Below are 26,916 nucleotides of genomic sequence, written 5' to 3'. Positions count from 1 at the left end.
CTTGCCTTGCCAGGATCTCCAGACGCGCTGCCCGCCCCCATGTCTTCCGCTGTTGCGGTCCCTTTCTGTCCTCCGAACCGGCAGGTATGTGGACAGGCCCCTCAGGACCCCGCGCCGAGGGTCTCGAAGGACCCCGCCCGCCTGGCCTCGTCCTGCCTGCCTGGTCCCTCTTCGCGCGTGTCGCGCGGGGATCCCGGGTCTCCGCGCGAGCCTGCGGCGTTGACCTTGCGGTTTTCGCCTTCTTGCTGCTGTGGTCCCTCCCCGCCCGGCGCTTAATCCCTTCTTCCCACGTAGGACCACCATGTTTGTTCCCTGCGGAGAATCGGCTCCCGACCTCGCGGGTTACACCCTGCTGATGGTGAGTCCCCACTTTCGCGAACTCTCCACTGCCCGGCTTGGGGCTGCTGCCTCTCGGGAGGCGCCTCCACCTCGTCTCGGCCTTCCCGGCCCTGGGAGCACGGGTACCGGTTTCTCTTCCAGGTTTTCGGCCTTCGGGGAAAACACTGGGAGGACGTGGCCGGAGGCGGCGGTCCGAGCAGAACCTTTGTTGGCGCTGTCACCGAACGTATCTAAGTCTGCAGTGTGTAGTTTTTGCTGACTAAAACCTAAAGTGTTTGGATATGACAGATAACGTTGTACGTACGTCGTGCGGGTCATTTTCTTTACGTTTTATCCCGGAAAATCCTTTTTCAGCTAGATTTAGAGTCATTCTTAAGCTAGCAAGTCCTTGTCGTTAATCAGGAAACTACCGATAGGGTAATAAAAGTGGAGTTTACAGTCTAAGTGGAAACACATGTAAATCAGTAAATGCTAGGGTAGAAATTTGAGAAGGGTACAGAAAGGCCCTAGGCATTATTGGGAGAGGGAGGGGCACAAGGACCTTCAAGAAAAGGTTTGTGTGTGAAATCTTAAAAAAAAGAAACAAAAAACCCCTCATAGATACAGAGAACAGACTGGTGGTTGTCAGAGAGGGGTGGAGGTGGTTAAATGAAATAAGTGAAAATAATCAAAAGGTACGAACATCCTGTTATAAATAAGCTCTGGGGATGTACACCGTGGTGGCTATAGTTAACAATACCGTATTGTATATTTGAAAGTTGTTAAGAGGGTAGATCTTAAAAGTTCTCATTACAAGAAAAAAAATTTGTAAGTGTGTGTGGTGATGGAGGTGAACTAAACTTATTGTGGTGATCATTTCACAGTATATACATGTATCAAATCATTAGGTTGTATATGTAAAACTGATACTATGTTATATGTCAATTATATCTGAATTTTTTAAAAAGAATAATGATAATAGAAAAATCACTTTTTGGCGACTTTCATCATAGTAATGCGCACAAGAAATATCAATGAATGCTAAAATTAGCATGGGATAGTGTACTGAGGAAGACATAATTTCAAAGTATGTCACGGAAAAATATGTAGTAATCACAAAAAGGAAAAAGTATCTTTGCAGGAGACACTTGGCAGAAAAAGAAAAAAGCTTCATAGAGAAAGTAATGTCTCCAAGATTGTTGGTGGTAGCCTTGACACTTGTCAGTTGGAGTAATGAAGAAGGAGGCCATACTGGTGTGGGATGAATAGATGGGGAAGAGGCGGAGATGTGTGTGTATTCATTCATTCGTTCAGAGATAAAGTTCCTGCATGTTTCAGTGGACAACTATGGGGAATTTTGGCTGTGGAGGGACACTGAGAAGTGAGGTGGTAGCTAAGAGAGTATGTGGGATCAAGACAGAGTTTTTTAAAAGGAAAGCTATCTGGAGGCTGGCCTAGTGGTGGAGTAGTTAAGTTCACGAGCTCCGCTTCGGTGGCCCAGGGTTCACAGGTTCCGATCTCCAGGCGTGGATCTACACATCGCTCATCAAGCCATGCTATGGCAGCGTCCCACATAAAAAATAGAGGAACATTGACACAGATGTTAGCTCAGGGCTAATCTTCCTCACCAAAAAAAAAAAGGAAAGAAAGGTATTAAAGCATACGTGTATGCTGATGGGAAGAATCCAATAGTGAGGAAAAGATGGATGATACAGGAGAGTGAGGGTCTACCCAAAGTGGCAGAATCTTTGCGAAAGGGAAAGGGAATTACAGGAGATAGCGAGGGGATTAGTAGGTGACAGCAGCGAGGGGTGGAAGAGCACTCTGAGGGACCCAGAAAATAAGATGAAGGCCACAAAAAAAGCAACTGCTGGAAGAATGCAAAGAAGGAGCTACATTAAAGAGGTACTTTAAAGAGAGAGTCGATGAAAATTAGTCGTGTGTTAGAATGTGGTTAGTAAGGGAAAGGGAAGAAGTTTCCTGGTTTAGGTAATTGGGTGAATAATTGTTGCTCTTTTCTGAAATACAAAATAGAGGAACAAGTCAGGGCAAAAGTTTAGTTTTGTACATGTTGAGTGTGAGTTGCCTGTGACATAAGCATGTGGAGATACCCACTAGGCTCTGGCGTTCAGATAGGGTTCTGGGCTCTAGGTAGAGATTTGGCGGTTGGACTGTTTAAGTCACGGGGGTAAGTGTGTGTGTGTTTAGTGTGAAAAGAAGCTCACTCCAGCCTTTAGGCAGTGACAAAGCAAACAGAAAGAAGAGCCTTTTGTCCATCCCTCATGGCCTTTACACTTGCTTGCCCACCACCTGGAATAGTCTTTTCCGTGGTCTTTGTGTGGCTCCCTCCCTTACCCCTGAAATCCCTTACCCCTTTCAGGTCTGTAGTTACTTGTCGCCTGAAGTGAGTCTTTCCTTGATCACTCTGTTTGAAATTGCAACCAGCCACCTGGACACACACTCTCACTCACTTAATTTTTCTCCATAGCACTTACTACTGTGTATTTTCCTATTTGTTTTGTTTTTTACAGTAAACCACTCCCTCACTAGAATGGAAGCTCCACGAGGGCAGGAACTTGTTCGATTAGTTTTACTGCATTCCCAGTGCCTAGAGCCATGATTGACATGTAGTATAATATGAAAGAGTCAGTATCTAGCTATGAGGCACCTGAGCATAAGCATTTAGTTCTAGTGCTGTGATTACTGTCTTCTGTCTAAACTTTTTTAAGTGCTGCTAATTTTGATGACTTAATGAATGTATTTTTTATTTCAGCCAGCAGTATCTGTTGGAAATGTTGGCCAGCTTGCGGTAGATCTGATTATTTCTACGCTGAATATGTGTAAGATTGGTTACTTCTATACTGATTGTCTTGTGCCCATGGTTGGAAACAACCCATATGCAACTGCAGAAGAAAATTCAGCAGAGCTCAGTACAAATGCTGAAGGTATGTAAGGCTTCGGCATGTTTTGTTCTACTACAAGGTAGAGTTGTTTTAAATTAGAAATATGCTCCAGATACTGTTTTGTAGCGAACATTTACGTGGTGCCAGTTCTCTGCACAATGTACAACCCAGTCACGTTGTCCTCTTCTCTTACATCCTGGTTTTAGTTCTTAGCCTTTTCTAGATGGCAACTCCTATGAGGGACATGCTTATACTTGTATCTTTGGATACAGTTTGAGATTTCCATTTTTATAACATGGGGGTTTTCCCCGTTTTATCCTCAGTTTTATTTTCTGTTCTCACTGGCGTGTGTAAGCATCACTAATACCAAAGAAAGGGGAAAAGAGAATTCCCCTGGGCTCAGTCCTGTGAGTTTAATATGTGCTGCTTCCTCTGAGCCTCGCAGTCATCCTCTCACATTCTTCTAGAAACTGTAATAATATGGGATGGATAAGGCCCAGAGAGGTGGGTCTGCCTGATGCTACTGGCGGGCGTTGGCTTTTCCCGCTCCGTAAATCTCTGTAGGTCCTCATTGGACCTTCAAGCTTGGTGAGTCAGGGACCAGTTCACGTTGCCCGACCACTGTGTTTAGGACGCGGGACTGCACCGAGTGAGTGGGGGAAGTGCTGCTGATCCTGACCCCAGCGCATCAGCTACTTCGTTTGATGGCTGGCTGCTCTGTTGGCCTCTCAGTCTTCTGTTTACCATTTTAAGTTGAAAGCCGAAGGTGGTAGAGGAACGTGAAAGACCATTGGTGGGCTGAAAGACCAAGGAGAAGCATTTTATTTGTTGTCAGTCTCATTAACCGTGTCATTAGCTTGTGATAATGAAATACACTTTCAAGAAATAACCCTAGTATTGAAATTCCTGCAGGAAAGATGGCTTTCTTACCACAAGGCTGAATTTCAGTTATTGCTTTAAAAGTTAAGGACTATAAAGGGTAGAACTAGAATTTATATTTTTGCACTAATGACAACAGCTGTCAGTTATTATTTCCTATGAGCTGACCACTGTGTGCAATTACATGTGTTAATTCATTTAATCCTTACGACGACTCCATAGGTAGTTTTATCGTTTTATCGATGAGGAAACCATTGCACAGAGACGGTCAGGTCGCTTGATTAATAATTGGTGTAACAGAGCTTCTTCTCAAGCCGGCCTGGCCCCTGAGACCTGCCTCTTACACTCCAGTCCGCCCTGTGAATGTGCCTTCATGCTAGTGGGAGGCCCGCCGGCTTCCCTCTGACGCAAACCGGCAGCAGGCCAGTTGGGTGCGGTTCTTTAATCCACTTTTTCTTTTTTTTAAGATGAGATATTTTGAAATAAATTATAGACATTCCCCTCCCAAATATGTAAGCGTGCATCTCTTATCTTTTAAGAACATTTTCTTACATAGCTAAAATACCATCCCATTTAACAAAATTAGCAATTTCTTAATATCTTCCTATATGCCATCCTTGTTCAAATTGGCCCAGTTTATCCCAAAATGTCTTTTACAGTTAGTTTGTCTAAATCAGGACCCATAGTACATCTGATTGTTCTGCCTTTGAAATCTCTTTCACTTCAGAGTAGACTCTCTTTTTTCTTCTTCACCAAACTGATTTGTTGAAGGAAAAACTGGGCCCATTGTCCTATAGAATGTCCTGCCTTCTGCATGTCTGATTATGTCGTTGTGGTGTCATTTGGCTTGTTTCTCTGGGCTCTGTATTTTCTGTAACTGGAGTTAGGTGTAAAGCCTTGATTAGACAAAGGCTAGATGTTTTTGGCCAGAATACATGAAAGGTGGTGTTGCATTACATCAGAGGGAAAAAGTACTGGGAAACAGGATCTTAACAACAGAATAGAATTGCATGATACACTGATGGAGAACGTGAGTATCGCTGTTATAGAAGGTAATGTGTCTTACATTTTACAGCTTAGCCTGCCCTCTCCCTACAGATATGTCCTCTTCCTTCTAGCTCTGCTGTATGTGTATGTCAGATAGATTAGAGGCCTGAGTGACCTGTGCCTTAGTCCCTGTTCCCTAATTCCTCAACTTCCTGTGCAGCCTCCTTTGCCCTGAACGTACCTAGTGGTCACTAGACTTGCTGATGCGGCAGAGGCCCCAGTCACCTCACGCCACCCCACACCAGCGCAAGGAGGCAGTCCCAGAAGGCTGAAACAGGAGAGACATGCTCCACCAAAGGGTTTGCCCAAGTCTGGGTTATTTGGAATCTTTTTGTAGTAACTAAAAGCTTACCCCTTAGCACAGTGGCCTAATCATGTGTCCTTAGAGACTCTCTCTGTTGTCCTTGGTTCCTATCACAGCTTCTCCTTCTTGGAGGTGAAGTTGAGCAGGGACATCTTAAGCGTCAGTAAAGTGGGCTTCTTGTAGAATCTGATGAAAGTTGTGGATTCTTTTCCCAGAAAAAAAGCACAGACATTGATTCACAAAAAATTGTGCGTGTTGTTTCAGGTCTTTCAGAAACTCCTAAAGAACGCAAATGTACCTATTCCAGGGATTTTATTGTATGGCTAACATTCTCCTGCATTTTATTTTTCTACTTATCCCAATGAGTGTTGCTGTTTTGTAGAAGGAAGAGGGGAGAATTCAGCAACCAAAAACTTTCTTAAGAATGATTTTATTTTATTGTAATGCCAGAAATTTCCAGGGGAATACTTCTCTAGTTTTACAGTCAAAGTCAGAAGAAAAATAACTTTTGATATTTTCTTATAGTTGACTTTTCAGAAATGAATCTATGCCATAAAATAGAGCCCACAGGTGCATTTTAAGGTACTTTAAAATGTTTTATTTTTACCAAATGATACGGTACGTATGTTCTATTTTTTTTTTTTTTCTGGGAAAGATTCGCCCTGAACATCTGTTGTCAATCTTCCTCTCTTTTTTTCCTCCCCAAAGCCCCAGTACATAGTAGTATATTCTAGTCATAAGTCCTTCTAATTCTTCTATGTGAGCCACTACCACAGCATGACTACTGACAGACCAGTGGTATAGTTCCGTGCCGGGGAACCAAACCTGGGCTGCCAAAGTAGTGTGCACTGAACTTTAACCACTAGGCCATCAGGGCTGGCTCTATATTTTAATTATTGAAAATATTTAGATACAAAAGTTCTTATAATTAAATTATAATTTTTTATCATATTAATAATTTCACTTGTATAACTCCTTCATTTTGATTATCATATGATTTCATTTTTTTCTTTTTAGTATATTCATTGCCTTCAAAGAAGCTAGTGGCTCTTCAGTTAAGATCCATTTTTATTAAGGTTAGTATGTTATCTTTTTAAGTTTATTAAAGTAAAATATAATGAGGAAATACTAAGTCTGTATCATTAAGAATTAAGATTCAAAAATCGTTTCTGCTCTTTACTGTATTCACAGTTAAAGGCCTAGTTCTATAAAGAAATTATAAAATTTCAGAGGCGTTAACATTGTTTCATGATTATATTTAAAGGAATTGGGACATATAGCTCGGGACTTACATACTCTTGATTCAGGTAGCACTGGGAAAAAAATATATGCATGTGAATATTAGAGGTTTATTCCATTTGTACTACATTTCAACCAGTGGCATCTACATTTAATGATGTATATATCAAAATAATTTTCTGAGTCCAACTTCTTCTTTCCCCTTCCTTTGCTCCCACTCTAGTCTAAACCACTGTCACCTCACGCCCCTGATTCTACTCTTGCGCCACCACTCCCCACAGACACCTAATAGTCTGCACACAGCACCCAAATGATCCTTTAAACCTAAATCAGATCATATCATTTCTCTTTTCAAAACCCTCCAGTGGCTTCCCATCTCACTTGAAGTGCATTCACAGCCTTTCCATGGCCTATTAGACTCTACGTCTGTGCTGATACAGTAGCCACTAGCCACATGTAGCTATTTAAATTTTGACTCATTAATTGAAAGTAAATAAAGTTAGGGGCTGGCCCTGTGGTGTAGAGGTTAAGTTTGTCATGCTCCGCTTCGGCAGCCTAAGTTCGCAGGTTTGGATCCTGGGTGCAGACCTACACCACTTGTCAGCCATGCTGTGGTGGCGAGCACATATAAAGTAGAGGAAGATTGGCACAGATGTTAGATCAGGGCTCATCTTCATCTGCAAAATAATTAATTAATTTAAAAAATGAAATAGAATTTAAAATTAGGTCCTCTGTCATACTGGCGGCGTTTCAAGTTCTGCGTAGCTGCATGTGGCAAGCAGCTGCCATGAAGAGCATTTCTGTTATCATGGAGAGTTCTGTTGGACAGCTGCTCTACCTGATCTAACCTCCAGCCGGGCCTGTGTGCTCACTGCCTGTTTCCCCTTTTGCTCACTCTCCTTCGGCCACACTCGCTTCCCTGTGTCATTCAGGCAGATTAAGCTCACTCCTGTCTCAGTCTCTACACTGGTTTCCCTGCCTGGAATACTTTTCCCCTGGATACCTAAATGGCTCACTTCCTCTGGTCTTTGCTTAAATGTTACCTCTTCAGAAAGGCCTTCCCTGACTACCCTTCCTATCGTCTTACCCTGTGCTCGTTTTCTTTCAAGCTATTACTACCTGGCATGTGCCATATTATTATCTACCTCTAATAGCAAGTAAGTTTCCTGAGAGAAGTGATGGTGTCATTCGCTCTTACATCCCCAGCTTCCAGAATAGTGCCTTGCCTGTAGAGAAGCTCTCAATAAATGTTTGTTGAGTGGATTAAGGTACCTATATCTGTTCAGGAAATCAGAAATTTATCAACATCCTAGAGGCTCTTCCTAGTCATTATATCATTATATAAATGGAATCTTATGGTAGGTGCGTCTGTATGTCTAGCTTCCTTTACTCAACATTTTATTTGTGAAGTTCATCGATGTTGTTGGAAGTGGAGGTAGTTGTTCATTCTCACCTCTATATGGGATTCTGTTCTATAAATAAACCCTAATTTATCCATTGTATTGTTGATGGAACATTTGATTGTTTCCAGTTTGAGACTGAGGTGAATAGTGCTATGATTATTTTAATACTTATATTAGAATCACTCTTTACTTTGTTTAGTTAATAATATACCCAAAGTTTTACAATGAGAGTTGCTAACATTTTTAAATGCACCACGTGGCTTTTTTGTCCTCTTCGTAATATCGGTGTAAAGTCAAGAATTAACAATTCAGACATTTCTAAATGAAATTTTTAGTAGATGGAAGTAGAGTGATTTCAAAATAGCAAACGTTTATTGAGCATCGAGTCCTTGCACCAGTACTGTACTAAGTACTTTATGTACGTTTCTCTACTTAATCCACACCACAGTCCTCTGAGGCAGGTACTCACATTCTCCTCATTTTGCAAATGAGAAAACTGAAGCACACAAAAGTTAAGCAGTTTGCCTGAGACATGGTCTGTGGGAGGTGAGCCCAGCATTCTAGACCAGGCAGCCTGACTCCAGAGCCTGCCTCTCTTAACCAGTATAGTATACTGCCCTCCTATTTTTAAAAGTTAGCCATTTCTTACCTGCATTTTAAATTTTATTGCGTCTTTTATTAACAGTCTGTGAAAAGAGCTTTCATAAAGTGGGTTCCCCCCCTAAATTTTATAATCCGCATTCCAGATTAAACAACTGTTAACATCTGGCCACCCTTGGTTACCTTTCTCTCTCTAGGCATGTGCACACACAGTTTCCTTTGGCAAACAATCCAAAAGTAGACTAGCAACATCATGATATTTCACCCCTAAATATTTCAGCACACATCTTTCAAGAACAAGGACATTTTCCTTCACGACCACACACCACTACTACACCTAAGAAAATCAGTGTTTAATGAACATTCAGTAGTATCATCCAACATATTCACATTTCCCCAGTTGTCCCCAAAATATCCTTCAATTCTGGACCCAGTCAAGGTCCACATGTTGCATTTGGCTGTTACGTCTTTTCAGTTGGTATCCTTCAGTGTAGAACGGGCCCTCCTCCTCTTTCTGCTCTTCACAGCATTGACTCCTTTGAGGAACCAAGGCCAGAGGTTCTGCATTCTGGATTCGCCTGGTTGTTTCCTCATGATCAGATTCAGGTCAGAGATTTCTGGCAAGAACGTCTCATGGAGGACTATGTGGTAGATTTCAAGCAACAGTCGATCACTTAAGTGGAGAACTGGAAATTTTCCTTTGTCAGTCTGAATGGAATTCTTTTGAAATCTAGATTCCTCTTAATTAATTTGTTTCTTAATTGCAAAGATATAATAATTCATTGCTCTTCATTTTTCATCTTCAGTTTAAGGACAGCAAGTAGATGTCAAAGTAATTATAATTTTAAGATATGTAAAGATATGTCATCACATAAAGTTGATAAAATATTGTGTAGAGTACTCTTATAGTCTAGGATCTAACCTTTAGATTTTCTTTTTATTCTTTTAATGGTATGCAAAGTATAAATCAAAGCCATTCTGTGAAAAACTACTTTCCTGGGTGAAAAGTAGTAACTGTGCCAAAGTTATTGTTCTTTCAAGCAGTCATTCCTATCACCGTAATGATCTACAGCTTCGCAGGTAAGTTTTTGTCTTTGAAAAATTGTGTTATGATTTATACAGTATTATGATGAGTCTCTATTAAAAAGTTAAAATAAACTTGAAAAACCATGTACATCCTCTCCTCTCCTCCCTAGAATTTAGAAAGAAGGTAAAAGAAAGTCAAGGGACAGGAGGGAGTATAGTCAGGTGGATCCTTGTGGTTCCTGTGGTTGGGGCACAGGAAGGCTTTGGTGTAGACAGAGAGATGATTCTGGGACTGTGCTTTGATTGTTTGCTGTCATGTGCGTGGCAACATCACAGAGCTCAGCTGATGAAGAGAAAGAGGAGAAAGGATAACTTCGATTTCTTGGTTGATAATTTTTGAAAGATCGGGTTGAAATTTCTGTTTATTTCGTGTATTCAACCATTTGTCTTTGTGGAAATCCAGTTGCCTTTAAGGATAGCTCTCAGCCATGTCACACTGAGTTCTTAAATGTAAGACAAAGTATCCAAGAGATAGAAACATAATCTATTTTATTGCATTATCATTTATGTACCTATGAAATCTTGATGAAAAATATTAGCCTTTCAAAACTGGAGCTAACTTCTAGGACTCTCACAGAAGACATTACATTTCTGGGAATCTCACAATAGGCCTCACGGCCAGAAGAGCGCAGCTGTGGGAAACGGGCTTATCTTCTCGGTGGCCCTGCCTTAGTTTCAGTTTTCCTGTCTCTTTACACTCTCTCCTAAGGATGTAAATAACAGGCCAGAGCAATATTTTTTATGTTATTTATCCGTAGACTGCTGAAACTTGTGTTTTTTTTTTGTTTGTTTTTTTTTTAAAGATTTTATTTTTTCCTTTTTCTCCCCAAAGCCCCCCGGTACATAGTTGTGTATTCTTCGTTGTGGGTTCCTCTAGTTGTGGCATGTGGGACGCTGCCTCAGCGTGGTCTGACGAGCAGTGCCATGTCCGCGCCCAGGATTCGAACCGACGAAACACTGGGCCGCCTGCAGCGGAGCGCGCGAACGTAACCACTCGGCCACGGGGCCAGCCCCCTGAAACTTGTGTTTTGCCTTGTGCAACAGAATATATGGAGAATGAGATAATTTTTGGTAAAAGAGTTGATATTTTCCTTAATGTTCCTGCTTGTGGGTTTTTAGAAAGCTAATTATATGATTCTTTCTAGTACTCCCTTCAGATACCTGCTGACACCTTCCTTGCAAAAAAATGTTGAAAGTAAAATAAAGAGCCTTAACTGGGAAGAAATGGAGAAAAGTCCATGCATTCCTGAAATAAGTGATTCTGAGTTTTGTGTCCGTGTTCCTGGAGGAGGTATCACAAAAACACTCTATGATGAGGGGTGAGTTTGTTTGCCTGGTTATTCGTTTGTTCCCCCTCTCATTTAAAAAGGAAAGAAGATAATTGGGAGAGTGTGTTGGATTACTTACTGGAACTTTGAAAATACATTTATAAGATAGGTACTGTATTATATTCACAGGAAAGACTGAAATTTCGTTGTAGGAGAATTGGTCCCTGAAAAGCCATATTTAAAGCTTTACTATCTATGGCCTATTAGGGATCCTGATACTTAATGAAACTTCTACAGTCAATCTTTTTTTTTTCTTAATGGTGGTAAAATATCTGTAACATTAAATTAACCATTTTTTTTTTTTTTTTTTATTAATGTTATGATAGATTACAACCTTGTGAGATTTCAGTTGTACATTTTTGTTAGTCATGTTGTGGGTACACCACTTCCCCCTCCGTACCCTCCCCCCACCCCCCCTTTTCCCTGGTAACCACCGATCAGATCTCCTTATCAATATGCTAATTTCCACCTATGAGTGGAGTCATATAGAATTCGTCTTTCTCTGACTGACTTATTTCGCTTAACATAATGCCCTCGAGGTCCATCCACATTGTTGTGAATGGGCCAATTTCGTCTTTTTTTATGGCTGAGTAGTATTCCATTGTGTATATATACCACATCTTCTTTATCCAATCATCAGTTTCTGGGCATGTAGGCTGGTTCCACGTCTTGGCTATTGTAAATAATGCTGCGATGAACATAGGGGTGCAACGGACTCTTGAGATATCTGATATCAGGTTCTTAGGATAGATACCCAGTAATGGGATGGCTGGGTCATAGGGTATTTCTATTTTTAACTTTTTGAGAAATCTCCATACTGTTTTCCATAGTGGCTGTACCAGTTTGCATTCCCACCAACAGTGTATGAGGGTTCCTCTTTCTCCACAACCTCTCCAACATTTGTCGTTCTTGGTTTTGGATGTTTTTGCCAATCTAACGGGGGTAAGGTGATATCTTAGTGTAGTTTTGATTTGCATTTCCCTGATGATTAGCGATGATGAACATCTTTTCATGTGTCTATTGGCCATATTCATATCTTCTTTTGAGAAATGTCTGTTCATGTCCTCTGCCCATTTTTTGATCGGGTTGTTTGTTTTTTTGTTGTTAAGCAGTGTGAGTTCTTTGTATATTATGGAGATTAACCCTTTGTCGGATAAGTGGCTTGTAAATATTTTTTCCCAATTAGTGAGCTGTTTTTTTGTTTCAATCCTGTTTTCCCTTGCCTTGAAGAAGCTCTTTAGTCTGATGAAGTCCCATTTGTTTATTCTTTCTATTGTTTCCCTCAACTGAGGAGTTACAGTGTCCGAAAAGATTCTTTTGAAACTGATGTCAAAGAGTGTACTGCCTATATTCTCTTCCAAAAGACTTATTGTCTCAGGCCTAATCTTTAGGTCTTTGATCCATTTTGAGTTTATTTTGGTGTGTGGTGAAAAAGACTGATCAATTTTCAATCTTTTGCATGTGGCTGTCCAGTTTTCCCAGCACCATTTGTTGAAGAGACTTTCTTTTCTCCATTGTAGGCCCTCTGCTCCTTTGTCGAAGATTAGCTGTCCATAGATGTGTGGTTTTATCTCTGGGCTTTCAATTCTGTTCCATTGATCTGTGGACCTGTTTTTGTACCAGTACCATGCTGTTTTGATCACTGTAGCTTTGTAGTATGTTTTGAAATCGGGGATTGTGATTCCGCCGGCTTTGTTTTTCTTGCTCAGGATTGCTTTAGCAATTCGCGGTCTTTTGTTGCCCCATATGAATTTTAGGATTGTTTGTTCAATTTCTGTGAAGAATGTTCTTGGGATTCTGATTGGGATAGCATTGAACCTGTATATTGCTTTAGGTAGTATGGACATTTTAACTATGTTTATTCTTCCAATCCATGTGCAAGGAATGTTTTTCCATCTCTTTATGTCATCGCCTATTTCTTTCAAGAAAGTCTTGTAGTTTTCATTGTATAGATCCTTCACTTCCTTGGTTAAGTTTATCCCAAGGTATTTTATTCTTTTCGTTGCGATTGTGAATGGGATAGAGTTCTTGAGTTCTTTTTCTGTTAGTTTATTGTTAGTGTATAGAAATGCTACTGATTTATGCACGTTAATTTTATACCCTGCTACTTTGCTGTAGTTGTTGATTATTTCTAATAGTTTTTCTGTGGATTCTTTGGGGTTTTCTATGTATAAGATCATGTCGTCTGCAAACAACGAGAGTTTTACTTCTTCGTTACCTATTTGGATTCCTTTTATTTCTTTTTCCTGCCGAATTGCTCTGGCCAGCACCTCCAGAACTATGTTGAATAGGAGTGGTGAAAGTGGGCACCCTTGTCTTGTTCCTGTCCTCAGAGGGATGGCTTTCAGCTTTTGTCCATTGAGTATGATGTTGGCTGTGGGTCTATCATATATGGCCTTTATTATGTTGAGGTACTTTCCTTCTATACCCATTTTACTGAGGGTTTTTATCATAAATGGGTGTTGGATCTTGTCGAATGCTTTCTCTGCATCTATTGAGATGATCATGTGGTTTTTGGTTTTCATTTTGCTGATGTAGTGTATCACGTTGATTGACTTGCGGATGTTGAACCATCCCTGTGTCCCTGGTATAAATCCCACCTGATCATGGTGTATAATCTTTTTGATGTATTGCTGTAATCGGTTTGCCAAAATTTTGTTGAGGATTTTTGCATCTATGTTCATCAGTGATATCGGCCTGTAGTTCTCCTTCTTTGTGTTGTCCTTGTCAGGTTTGGGGATCAGAGTGATGTTGGCTTCATAGAATGTGTTAGGGAGTTCTCCATCTTTCTCAATTTTCTGGAACAGTTTGAGGAGAATAGGTATTAAGTCTTCTTTGAATGTTTGGTAGAATTCTCCAGAGAAGCCGTCTGGTCCTGGACTCTTATTTTTGGGGAGGTTTTTGATTACCGTTTCTATTTCCTTACTTGTGATTGGTCTATTCAGATTCTCCATTTCTTCCTGATTCAGTTTGGGGAGATTGTAGGAGTCTAGGAATTTGTCCATTTCTTCCAGGTTGTTCAATTTGTTGGCATATAGTTTTTCATAGTATTCTCTTATGATCTCTTGTATTTCATTGGTATCTGTTGTGATTTCTCCTCTGTCATTCCTGATTTTATTAATTTGCGATTTCTCTCTTCTTTTCTTGGTGAGTCTGGCTAGGGGTTTGTCAATTTTGTTAATTCTTTCGAAGAACCAACTCTTTGTTTCATTGATCCTTTCTATTGTCTTTTTTGTTTCAATATCGTTTATTTCTGCTCTTATTTTTATTATTTCCCTCCTTCTACTGACTCTGGGCCTTGTTTGTTCTTCTTTTTCTAGTTCTGTTAGGTGTCGTTTGAGGTTGCTTACGTGAGCTTTTTCTTGTTTAGTGAGGTGAGCCTGTATTGCGATGAATTTCCCTCTTAGGACTGCTTTTGCTGCATCCCAAATGATTTGGTATGTCGTGTTCTCATTTTCATTTGTCTCCAGATAATATTTGATTTCTTCTTTAATTTCTTCAATGATCCATTGTTTGTTGAGAAGCGTGTTGTTTAGTCTCCACATTTTTGCACCTTTCTCTGCTTTTTTCTTGTAGTTGATTTCTAGTTTAATAGCGTTATGATCAGAAAAGATGCTTGATATTATTTCAACTCTCTTGTATTTATTGATGTTTGCTTTGGTTCCCAAAATATGGTCAATCCTTGAGAATGTTCCATGTGCACTTGAGAAGAATGTGTAACCTGCTGTTTTTGGATGAAGTGTTCTATACATATCTATTAAGTCCATCTGGTCTAATTTTTCATTTAATTCTATTATTTCCTTGTTGATTTTCTGTCTGGATGTTCTGTCCATTGGTGTTAATGGTGTGTTGAGGTCCCCTACTATTATTGTATTGTTGTTGATGTCTTCTTTTAGTTCTATTAAGAGTTGCTTTACAAATTTTGGTGCTCCTGTGTTGGGTGCGTATATATTTATAAGTGTTATGTCTTCTTGGTGGAGAGTCCCTTTTATCATTATATACTGTCCCTCTTTGTCTTTCTTTATCTGTTTTGCTTTGAAATCTACCTTGTCTGATATTAGTATAGCGACACCTGCTTTCTTTTGTTCATTATTAGCTTGGAGTATTGTTCTCCATCCCTTCACTCTGAGTCTGTGTTTGTCTTTGGGGCTGAGGTGTGTTTCCTGGAGGCAGCATATTGTTGGATCTTGTTCTTTGATCCATCCTGCCACTCTGTGTCTTTTGATTGGGGAGTTCAATCCATTTACATTTAGAGTGATTATTGAGACGTGGGGGCCTACCACTACCATTTTGTGTCTTGTTTTCCGGTTTTCTTCAGTTTCCTTTGTTTCTCGTCCCATGGTTTAATCTGTTCTGATGTAGAGCTGCTACTCTCTGTTGTTGTCCCTCTACTTATCTCCTCTGCTCTTGGTTTTGTAGCCCCTTTCCTTTTTTGGATTTTTCAGGAATGAGGGTTTTCCTGAGGATTTCCTGAAGAGGAGGTTTTGTGGCAATGAACTCCCTTAATTTTTGTTTATCTGGGAAAGTTTTTATTTCTCCATCGTATTTGAAGGATATTTTCGCTGGGTAGAGAATTCTCGGCTGTAGCTTTTTGTCCTTCAGATTTTTGAATATATCATTCCACTCTCTTCTAGCCTGTAAAGTTTCTGCTGAGAAATCTGCTGATAGCCTGATGGGGGTTCCTTTGTAGGTTAGTTTCTTTTGCCTGGCTGTCCTTAGTATTTTCTCCTTGTCGTTGACTTTTGCTAGCTTCACTACTATATGCCGTGGAGTTGGTCTTCTTGCATTGATAAAGTTTGGAGATCTATTGGCTTCTGTCACCTGAAGATCCATCTCCCTCACCAGATTTAGGAAGTTCTCAGCCATTATTTCTTTGAATAGGTTTTCTGCCCCTTTCTCCTTCTCTTCTCCCTCTGGTATACCTATAATCCTTATGTTGCATCTCCTAATTGTGTCTGATAATTCTCGGAGAGTTTCTTCATTTCTTTTAAGTCTTGCTTCTCTCTCCTCCTCTGCCTGCAACAATTCTATATTGCCATCTTCCAAATTGCTAATTCTTTCCTCCATATTATCGGCCCTACTGTTCAGAGCATCTAGATTTTTCTTAATCTCCTCTATTGTGTTCTTCATTTCCAATATTTCTGTTTGGTTCTTCTTTATCGTATCAAACTCTTTTGTGACATAGCTCCTGAACTCGTTGAGTTGTCGGTCAGAATTCTCTCTTAACTCAGTGAGTATTTTAATGATGGCTGTTTTGAAGTCATCATCATTTAGGTTATATATCTCATTTTCTTTGGGATTGTTTTCTGTGTATTTGTTACTTTCTTTCTGTTCTGGAGATTTAATGTATTTTTTCATATTGCTTGATGATGTTGATTTGTGCCTCCGCATGGAGATAGAGTTTAGTTGCTCCTTTCACTTGTTTCAGCTGCTGCGGTGGGGGGAGCAGCTGTTTATACTTCACCAACCAGGAACCCTGTCCGTAGTTGCTAACTGGGCCTGGGCCCCTCTTCGTAGCCACAGTGGCCCTTTGGATTCCCTCCTCTGCCGTGGGGGCCGTCACGGGGGGCTTCAGGCTGCAGGTGCCTACTGTTGTTGCCCACCTAGATGCGCTCTCTCCTTGGGGTCTGCAACGGTGTTATGGGCTTTTCCAGCGGCCAGGGGTGGGATCACTTATATTTGTCGCTCCGTTGCTGTCGGCACCCACCAAATCTCACTTGTCCTCTATGGGTCGCAGGAGAGCTATTGGCATCTTCTACAGTCTGTGGTTAGTACACCTAGCTATGCTGCTTTTGCCCTGGGGTCTTCCAGCCTTGTGGCTGGCGGCTGGGTGCCTTCTACTGGTGCTGTGCAGAGGCTTTCCCTAAGGCTTCTGTGAACCTGTAGGGTTTCCCCCTAGGCTACTAAGCTGGGTCTCTGGAACTCTCTCCAGCCCCAGTCCTCTCCGAGATCTCCGGCAATCCCTAGCCTCACCGGGTGGGCAACGGCAGCTGGGGGTCGCCCCGTCCTCTGGGCTTCTCTCCGGGCCTCTGCCGGGAGCTCTGAATGCTCAGCGTGGCCCCTCTGCTACCGGCAGACAGAGAGTTTTGTCTGCTGCCTGGCAGAGCTCCGGCGCTTCCCCTCCGGGTCGCCGGACCCGCCTTTGAAAGTTCCCCTGCCCCGGTCCTCTCCGAGATCTCCGGCAATCCCTAGTCCCACGGGGCGGCAACGGCAGCTGGGGGTCGCCCCGCCCTCTGGGCTTCTGTCCGAGCCTCTGCCGGGAGCCCTGAATGCTGGGCGTGGCCCCTCTGCTAATGGCAGACAGAGAGTTTTCTCTGCTGCCTGGGGGAGCTCCGGCGCTTCCCCTCCGGGTCGCCGGACCCGCCTTTGAAAGTTCCCCTGCCCCGGTCCTCTCCGAGATCTCCGGCAATCCCTAGTCCCACGGGGCGGCAACGGCAGCTGGGGGTCGCCCCGTCCTCTGGGCTTCTCTCCGGGCCTCTGCCGGGAGCCCTGAGTGCTCAGCGTGGCCCCTCTGCTACCGGCAGACAGAAAGTTTTGTCTGCTGCCTGGCGGAGCTCCGGCGCTTGCCCACCGGGTCGCCGGACCCGCCTTTGAAAGTTCCCCCGCCCCGGTCCTCTCCGAGATCTCCGGCAATCCCTAGTCCCCCGGGGCGGGCAACGGCAGCTGGGGGTCGCCCCGCCCTCTGGGCTTCTCTCCGGGCCTCTGCCGGGAGCCCTGAGTGCTCAGCGTGGCCCCTCTGCTACCGGCAGACAGAGAGTTTTGTCTGCTGCCTGGCGGAGCTCCGGCGCTTCCCCACCGGGTCGCCGGACCCGCCTCTGAAAGTTCCCCCGCCCCGGTCCTGTCCGAGATCTCTGGCAATCCCTAGTCCCCCGGGGCGGGCGTCTCTCTGGGACCCTCCGGGCGCCCCGAGCACCAGGCTGGGTCTCCCCGCCAATGGCGGGGAGAGACTCTCCCCGCGGGCTCAGGTGTGTAACTCCAAAGTTTCCCTCTGCGTTTAGGAGTAATTGCGGGGGGTTTAGGTAGGGTTCTGGTCACCTGTTTCCACCGTCGCTCCTCTGTTGTGTTCTCGCTCCTGCCCTAGATGTGTGTGGATCCTCTGGGGGCCTCCGTTGGAAGAAAGCCGCTTGCGGGTACTAGGCTGCCCGTCGGGGTCGGAGAGTTTTTCTAAATTAACCATTTTTAAGTGTACAAGTAAGTGGCATTAAATACAATCACAGTGTTCTGTACCCATCACCACTATCTACTTTCAGAACTTTCTCATCATTCTAAGTAGAAAATCTGTACTCATTAAATAATAACTCCTGTTTTATTTCTGTAAAATTAATATAATGTTCTCACTTTCATTTCTGATATTAGTAGTTTGAATCTTCCCTCTCTTTCTTTCTTTCTGTCTTTTTTTTGATGAAGAAGTTTTGCCCTGAGCTAACACTTGTTGCCAATCTTCCTCTTTTTGCTTGAGGAAGAGTGGCCCTGACTGAACATCTGTGCCCATCTTTCTCTATTTTGTATGTAGGATGCTGCCACAGCATGGCTTGATGAGTGGTATATGTCCACACCCAGGATCCGAACCTGCAAACTGCAGGCCACCGAAGCAGAGCACGCGAACTTAACCACTATGCCGCCAGGCCAGCCCCTGGACATTTTATCTGTGTTAATTCTTTCAATCCATGAGCACAGAATATCTTTCTATTTCATTATGTCTTTTTCAGTTTCTTTCAATGTCTTATAGTTTTCATTATATAGGTCTTTCACCTCCTTGGTTAAATATATTCCTAGGTGTTTTATTCTTTTTGTTGTCATTGTATATGGGATTGTATTCTTGATTTCTCTTTCTGCTAGTTTGTTGTTGGTGTATAGAAATGCAACTGATTTTTGTGTTTTGATTTTGTACCTTACAACTTTACTGTCTTTGTTAATTATTTCTAATAGGTTTCTCATGGATTCTTTAAGGTTTTCTGTATATAGAATCATGTCATCTGCAAATAATGACAGTTTTACTTCTTCACTTGCAATTTGGATACTTTTTCTCTTTCTTGCCTAATTGCTCTGGCTAGCGCTTCCAGTACTATGTTGAATAAGAGTGGTGAAAGTGAGCATCCTTGTCTTCTTCCTGTTCTTTAGAGGAGTAGCTTTCAGTTTTTTACCATTGAGTATAATGTTGGCTGTGGGTTTGTGATATATAGCCCTTACTATATTAAGGTACTTTCCTTCTATACCCATTGTATTCAGAGTTTTTATCATGAATGGATATTGAATTTTGTCAAATGCTTTCTCTGCGTCTATTGAGATGATCATGTGATTTTTATTCTTCTGCTTGTTAATGTGATGTATCACATTGATTGATTTGTGGATGTTGAACCATCCATGTGCCCCTGGAATAAATCCCACTTGATTATGGTGTATGATGCTTTAATGTATTGTATTCAATTTGCTGATATTTTGTTGAGAATTTTTATGTCTGTGTTTATCAGCATTATTGGCCTGGAATTTTCCTTTTTTGTGTTGTCCTTATCTGGTTTTGGTATCAGGTTAATGTTGGCCTCGTAAAATGAATTAGGATGTGTCCTTTCCTCTTCAATATTTGGGAAGAGTTTGAGAAAGATAGAAATTAAATCTTCTTTGAATGTTTGGTAGAATCCACTGGAGAGGCCATCTGGTCCTGTACTTTTGTTTTTTGGAATGTTTTGATTACTATTTCTGTCTCTTTACTTGTGATTGGTCTATTCAGACTCTCTGTTTCTTCCTGATTCAGTTTTGGGAGGTTATATGATTCTAAGAGTTTATCTGTTTCTTTCAGATTATCCAATTTGTTGGCATATAGCTTTTTATACTGTTCTCTTAGAAACCTTCATATTTCTGTAGTGTCTGTTGTAATTTCTCTTTCATTTCTGATTTTCTTGAGCCTTCTCTTTCCTTAGTGAATCTAGGTAAGAGTTTGCCAATTTTATCTTTTCCAAGAACCAGCTCTTAGTTTCACTGATCATTTCTGTTATTTTTTTAGTCTCTAGTTCATTAATTTCTGCTCTGGTTTTTATTGCTTCCTTCCTATTACTGACTTTGGCCTTCGTTTGTTCTTTTTCTAGTTCTTTTAGGTATAGTGTTAGATTGTTTATTTGAGATTTTGCTTGTTTCTTTAGGTAGGCCTGTATTGCTGTATACTTCCCTGTTAGTACCAGTTCTGCTGCATCCCATAAGTTTTGGTATGTTGTGTTTTCATTTTCATTTGTTTCCAGATTTTTTTTAATGTCTCCTTTGATTTCTTCATTGATCCAGCAATTGTTCAGTAGGGGGGTGTTTAGTCTCCATGTATATGTGACTTTTCCAGCTTTCTTCTTGTAGTTGATTTCTAGTTTCATACCATTGTGGTCAGAAAAGATGCTTGATATGATTTCAATCTTCTTAAATTTATTTAGGCTTGTTTTGCTTCCCAATATGTTATCTGTCTTTGAGAAGGTTCCATGTGTACTTGAGAAGGATATGTATTCAGCTGCTTTCAGATAGAATGTTCTATATTTATGTATCTATTAAGTCCAGCTGGTCTAGTGTTTCATTTAAGGCCAATGTTTCCTGTTGACTTTCTGTCCGGATGATCTATCCATTTATATAAGTGGGGTGTTAAAATCCCCTACTATTATTGTGTTGTTGTCAATTTCTCCCTTTAGGTCTGTTAGTTACTTTATATACTTTGTGCTCCTATGTTAGGTGCATATTTATTAATAAGTGTTATGTCTTGGTGGAATGTCCCTTTTATCATTATATAATGTCCATCTTTGTCTCTTCTTATCTTTTTTTGGCTTAAAGTCTATTTAGTCTGTTACAAATATGGCTACACCTTTCTTTTGATTGCCATTTGCTTGAAGTATCATCTTCACTCTGAGCCTGTTTGTCTTCAGAGATGAGATAGATCCGGAGGCAGCCTATTGTTGGGTCTTGTTTTTAATCCTTCCAGCCATTTTGATTGGTGAATTCAACCCATTTATATTTAGAGTAATTATTGATATATTTGGGCTTAATACTGCCGTTTTATCTTTTGTTTTCCAGTTGTTCCTATTTCCATTATTTCTTTTTCCTTATGCTTCTGTCTGCCATTTCAGTTTGCTGGATTTCTGTGATGTTTTCCTCAGTTTCCTCTTTATTTATGATGTGTGACTCTCCTCTGATTTTTTGTTTTGTGGTTACTGTAAGGTTTCTATAAAAGCTCTCATAAACGACAGTCTTTTTTCTGCTGATAGTGTTTTAACTCCATTAGCCTATGCAGATTCCATTCTTTTCATCTTCCCCTTCTATGTTTTGTTGTCACAAATTATATTATTTTTCGTGTTGTGAATTTGTTACTAAATTGAAGTGGTTATAGTTATTTTTGATGCTTTCTTTCCCTTCAAACTTTATAATTGTTTACTAACCTAATATAGAATTGCAGTTTTCTGATTCTGTTTGTCACCTTGCTCAAAGCTTTGTAAACCTTTGCCTTTCTGTTTCAAGTAAGAGGGTTCCTTTCAACATTTCTTGTAAGGCAGTGAACTCCCTCAGCTTTTGTGTGTATGGGAAGCTTTTATTTTTCCATATCTGGAAGATAACTTTGCTGGATAGAGTATTCTTGGGTGATAATATTTTGAATATATCACTCCACTCTCTCCTAGCCTGTAGAGATTCTGCTGAGAAATCCACTGATAGGCTGATAGGGGTTATTTGTAAGTTTTCCTCTTTCTGGCTGCCCTTACTATTGTTTCTTTATCATTGATTTTTGACAGTTTTAACATAATGAGTCTTGGAGGTCTTTCTACACTGAGATAATGAGAAGTTCTGTTACCTTCATGTAGTTGTATTTCCAGTTCTTTCCCCAGGTTTGAGCAGTTCTCAGCTATTATTTCTTTAGATAAGCTATTTCTTTTTCCCTCTTTTCTCCTTCTAGTATATCCATTATCTTTATGTTGCTTTTCCTAATTGAGTTGAATATTTCTCATAGGATTTCTTCATTTTTTAAAAATCTTAGTTCTTTCTTCCACCTGAATCATTTCTAGGTTTCTGTCTTTGAGCTCACTAATTCTCTCTTCTGTATAGTCTGCTCTATTTCCAATGAATTCTACTTTATTTTCCATCTCATTAATTGTGTTCTTCATCTCCATAGCCTGTTTGGTTTTTAGAGTTTCAATCTCCTTGCTGAAACGCTCCTCTTCATTAATTTTATTCCTGGGCTCATTGAACTGTATTTCTGAGTTTTCTTGTAACTTGTTGAATTTCTTCATGACAGCTATTTTGAATTTTCTATCAGTTAGATTGTAATCTTCTGTGACTTCAAGTTTGATTTCTGGAAAGTTGTTGTTTTCTTTCTGTGCTACCATAGTTCTGTACTGTAGTTACTGTAGCTTTTTGTGGTGCTTGATGACTTGTTTCTCTGCGGGCACGTTTGTGGTAGTAACACCTTTCTTATTTGGGTAAAGCTTTGGTTACTGTGGTTCTGAGCTCCTTCTGATTGTATTTGAGAGCCTGTATTTTCTGCCCTCCACTGCCTCTGCCAGAGGCATCATCACTGCCCTCTTTGTGCCCCCAAGGTTGCTGATGCCTTGCTCTTTATGATATCACTGCAGTCGTGGCTGTCATCACTGGGGTCACCAGGCTGCAAGCACCTCTGCTGCTTCCAGGGGCACCTGGGTCTCACGTTCCCCCACTGGTTCTTTGCTGGCTTTCTTGGGCTTGGGTGCTGCTGCCACATGCACCACCTGTGCTACTGCTCCTGGGTTATCTAGGGGAGCTGGCAGCACTGCTGCTGGGGGCATTCAGATGGTGTCATTGCCACTACCAGGGTCTCATATGCAGTCCCCGCTGCTGTGGGGCCGGTGTTGGGGTGCTGCCACTGGGTGCTGGGTCACAGATACTGCTGTATTTCCTGAATCCTCAGATTGCAGGCACCACCTGCCATTGCTGGGGGAAGGGCAGGAGCTGAGCCACGAGAGCCATTGCTGCCCCTGCAGCCTCTAGTCTCTGGCATCGCTGTGGTTTTTGAAACCTCAGGTCAGGGCCCCACCACCACTGCCAGAGGCATCCACGTTTTGGATGCAGCCCTCATTGCTGGGAGGGCAGGTGTTGGAGTCACCACCACTGCTCCCCTAGTTCCACTGCCTCGTGGAGGTTCACTCCAGCTGCTTTCAGATGTATAAATGTATGGATCTCTCACGTATTTTGGTGTGCTGTGCAGGTAGGCTTTTGTTGGTCACTGCATGTCCCACTGGCTGTGACTTAGATTTGAGAGACAAAGGGAACAACTCCCTCCACCATGGTGCTGACATCATTCCTCCACTAATTTTTTGATGGCTTCCCAGCTTCTTTAAAGTATAGTCGAATTGAATCTATGTATCTGCAAGATACTGCAACTCTAACATTTGTAACTTTAGAGTTCATCCTATTCAAAGGTGTTTCTCACAAAATCGATTTTCTTTTAATTTTCTAAAGCAAATCTTTTATTCATTTATAACCAGACCCATGTTTAGTGTTCAATGCAATTACACATTCATTGCAATAAGGAATTTTTGAAATTGCAGAAAATCTCTTATCATACAGCTTATACAATTTTGAATCCTTTTTTCTCCCCGATGCATATCATGATTATTTGCTAAATTTTTGCTAATATACATATTTTGGCTTTCCTCTATTAGAATAAATATGTATTCTGATCTCTTAAAAATATAATATTAGTTACTTCAAAATAAATGGTGGCAATGGTGTGGCTGATCTGGGATCCTTTATAATTAATTCAAATAGAAGTACTTTGTAATTTAATAATGGATGTATCACGTGCTAAATTTTAATGTCACAGAAAGTACTTAAATTAGTCATCCTCCACCTTCCTTTTTTACAGAGAGGACCAGAGGATGGTATTAAAACTGTTACTCTGTGTGACAGTAGTAGTAGTAGAGGCACCGTGAGTTCAAGACCGTACCCCTGGCTTTTGAAGCGGGAGCCTTTAACGTGAAGGCACAGTCAGGGTGGCAGCCTTCCCCACACGGGAGCCATTGCTAAGGCTGTGATAGCGTGAATATTTAGGAACTAGAATCTTCTGAGCCATCACAGCTCTCAGTGCCTACATACAAAGCTTGAGAGCCCCTCAGATATTTGAGAACTGAGTACTGAGATGGTATAATTACTGCTAACAACTTCCAGTTTCTCATTTTTAGAGACTCAGATGCTGTGGTAGACTCTCCCAGTACATCTGAGACTTCTGAACCCAGGGTCAGAGTCTCTGCCACTTGGGACCCCAACTCTCCTTTATTACTGTCTGTCATGTGGTCTCATGTCTTGGCCTTAGGATTTTCTCATAGTTCTTGGTTTTGGGTGTTAGAGATGATTTTTGCTTTTTCTTGGCAGACAGGAAGCTTTTGGCGTTGCTGTATCTCCATCTCATCACTAGCTTGAGGCCTTCAGAGCAAATCATTTAGGAGATTGTTTTCAAGTCACAAAGACCTAAGTTCAAATCCCACCTCTGCCACTTCCTGGATATAGAACTGGGATCTTGTTACCATGTTTTGGTCCCTTTAAATCTCAGTTGCCTTGCAGTGATAGCGAACACTTCCACAGCGTTGACTGTGTGTTCAGCACCGGTCTGAGCACTTCCCCCCCATTACCTCCTTTACACCCCTCAGCAGCCTGTGAGGTTGGGTCTACCGTGATTGCCCTTTTACAGTGAGGAACACTAAAGCCCTGAGTAAGTAACTTGCCCAACATATCTGGTAAGTGCAGAGCTGGAATTTGAATACACGTATTCTGTCCTTGTTCCCATTGTTTCAAACTGATTCATTTGTAAAATGGAGATAATTATAACTTCGTCAAGGATCGTTACAGGGGTTGAATCATTAAAATATGCAGACAGTGCTAGCACATAATAATCACTCAATAAATGGAATCTGTAGGAAGTAGTAGTAACTTACTTTCCCTGTAACTGTTCTGTTGTATTCCACGGTCTTCCTTTGCTGCTTTAGATTATTGATAACAAGGGTTTTTTCCTTCAGTCTCTTTGCTGCAGGGCTTCTGAAAATCACTGTCTTCTACAGTAGGTTTTGGGAGTGGATCAGAACGTACCTCATATGATATAGCCAGGGATATGCCCAGAGTGGGCCTTACATGCCTCCCAATCCTGACCTCATCGATAGAAAAATATATCTGGGGCAAAGGGAGATAAATAAGTGACCTTATGATGTGGCATCTTCTCCTTGCCTACAACCTGGCAGATCATCTTAGCTATAAACTGACTTACTGGAATCAGTATCAGTAGAAGAATACTGAATTATTCTTTTTATTTGTTGTAGCTGTTCTAAAGAAATCCCACTGGCTGTCCTGCTGAAATTTGTTTCCGAAGGAGACAATATCCCAGATGCATTGGGTCTTGTTGAGCATCTTAATGAATGGCTTCAGATAATCAAACCCCGTGTAAGTTTTACTACAGTTTAAGCCTCTGCCTTCTCTGGTTGTGTATTCATAAACTTGCATTTTATATACTATATAAGTAGACCAAATAAGTGAAGGTTTTTGTTAAATATAGATTTAACTTTATATAGGATTTAGTTTAGCTGAAGTTTTGAAAAGGAAAGAGGGCAGTTAACCAGCTTGTCTATAGCCCTCATTAAGGCTGGTTTCCGAAAAAAGAAAATCTGCGGTACGTCATTGTATTCACTGCGTGTGTTGCATTAATTATATCCGACAGCTTGTTACAAGAATAAACATGTCCTGTTTGGCATTCAGGAATTTTTTTTAAAGGAAAGCACAAAATATTACTATGTGAGCAATACTGTAGCTGTTGAATGTGCATTGTAATTAAGGTGTTTTTCTCTATTATGAAATAGGAGTGTTAAACCCAGAGAAATCAGGTAGCCTTTAGGCATAACAGGTACCATTGCTGCTTTATATGCTAGGTATCTGAAATTTTTTAATTTGTGCTTTTGCCAGGAACAAATTGGCAGAAATCACACAGTGCTGACATTGTTTTTTTCCTAACACTTGTTCCTTTTGAATTTGATTTTACTTGATGGACTCCACCCACATCCTTTCTGGTGTATCTTTATGATTTAGAACCTGAGGAAATTTATTTTCATTTGACATAAAGTAATAGAAATTTATTACTTTCTTTTCGCTTACAATAAAACTCAGCTAAAAGTGTCAAAACCAGAAGGCACCAAAAAAAAAACTAGAGAAGCGAGAGTTTTGTAATACTTACATATTAAAAGGAGATTAGGTGGGGGGCTGGCCCCGTGGCCGAGTGGTTGAGTTCGCGCGCTCCACTGCAGGTGGCCCAGTGTTTCGTTGGTTCGAATCCTGGGCGCGGACATGGCACTGGTCATCAAACCACGCTGAGGCAGTGTCCCACATGCCACAACTAGAAGGACCCACAACGAAGAATATACAACTATGTACTGGGGGGCTTTGGAGAGAAAAAGGAAAAAAGTAAAATCTTTAAAAAAAAAAAAAAGGAGATTAGGTGGTAAAGTTGAAGGAGTAAAATATTTTTTTCTTCCGTTACAGTGCGATGACCCCACAGCATCTGCCTTGCCTTGGAAAATACCAAGTTCTTGGAGATTACTCTTTGGCAGTGGTCTTCCCCCTGCGCTTTTTTGATCTGTTTTCGGTTGTATACTTTATGTCTGAAGACACTTATTACCAACCCAAGTGTTAAACAACTATATAAAAAGTTGTATTATCTGACGATGTATTAGGAAATCTTTACTTTTCACAGAAAATCTTAAAGAAAAAAGGTTGTTTTTACCATGCTTTTCTCATATACAAAAATGTAAATTTTGTACAATAAAATATTTCCTAAGTAA

General features: G+C 41.1%; 1 protein-coding gene across 3 annotated transcripts; it reads left to right on the top strand.

Annotated features, from left to right (window-relative positions):
* Positions 1–11: 11 nt before the first annotated feature.
* Positions 12–26,916, top strand: LOC103561503 (proteasome assembly chaperone 2). 3 transcript variants are annotated; one of them, XR_011542572.1, is made up of 8 exons: positions 104–358; positions 3,092–3,263; positions 6,469–6,527; positions 9,655–9,773; positions 10,612–10,850; positions 10,925–11,098; positions 25,408–25,528; positions 26,618–26,916. XR_011542572.1 is itself a non-coding variant. In XM_070629663.1 (8 exons), exons 2-8 carry the CDS (start codon positions 621–623, stop codon positions 26,708–26,710), a joined length of 753 nt encoding a protein of 250 aa, XP_070485764.1. In that variant the 5' UTR covers positions 104–358; positions 481–620; the 3' UTR covers positions 26,711–26,916. The 3 variants fall into 3 exon arrangements, 2 of the variants coding, with proteins under 2 accessions (XP_070485763.1, XP_070485764.1); XM_070629663.1 differs by lacking the exon at positions 10,612–10,850 and adding an exon at positions 481–635; XM_070629662.1 differs by lacking the exon at positions 10,612–10,850 and having other exon boundaries at positions 12–358.

This window comes from Equus przewalskii, chromosome 7 (genome assembly GCF_037783145.1).
Source record: "Equus przewalskii isolate Varuska chromosome 7, EquPr2, whole genome shotgun sequence".
Classification (NCBI taxonomy): Eukaryota; Metazoa; Chordata; class Mammalia; order Perissodactyla; family Equidae; genus Equus; species Equus przewalskii.
This window is presented reverse-complemented; position numbering and strand designations above follow the sequence as displayed.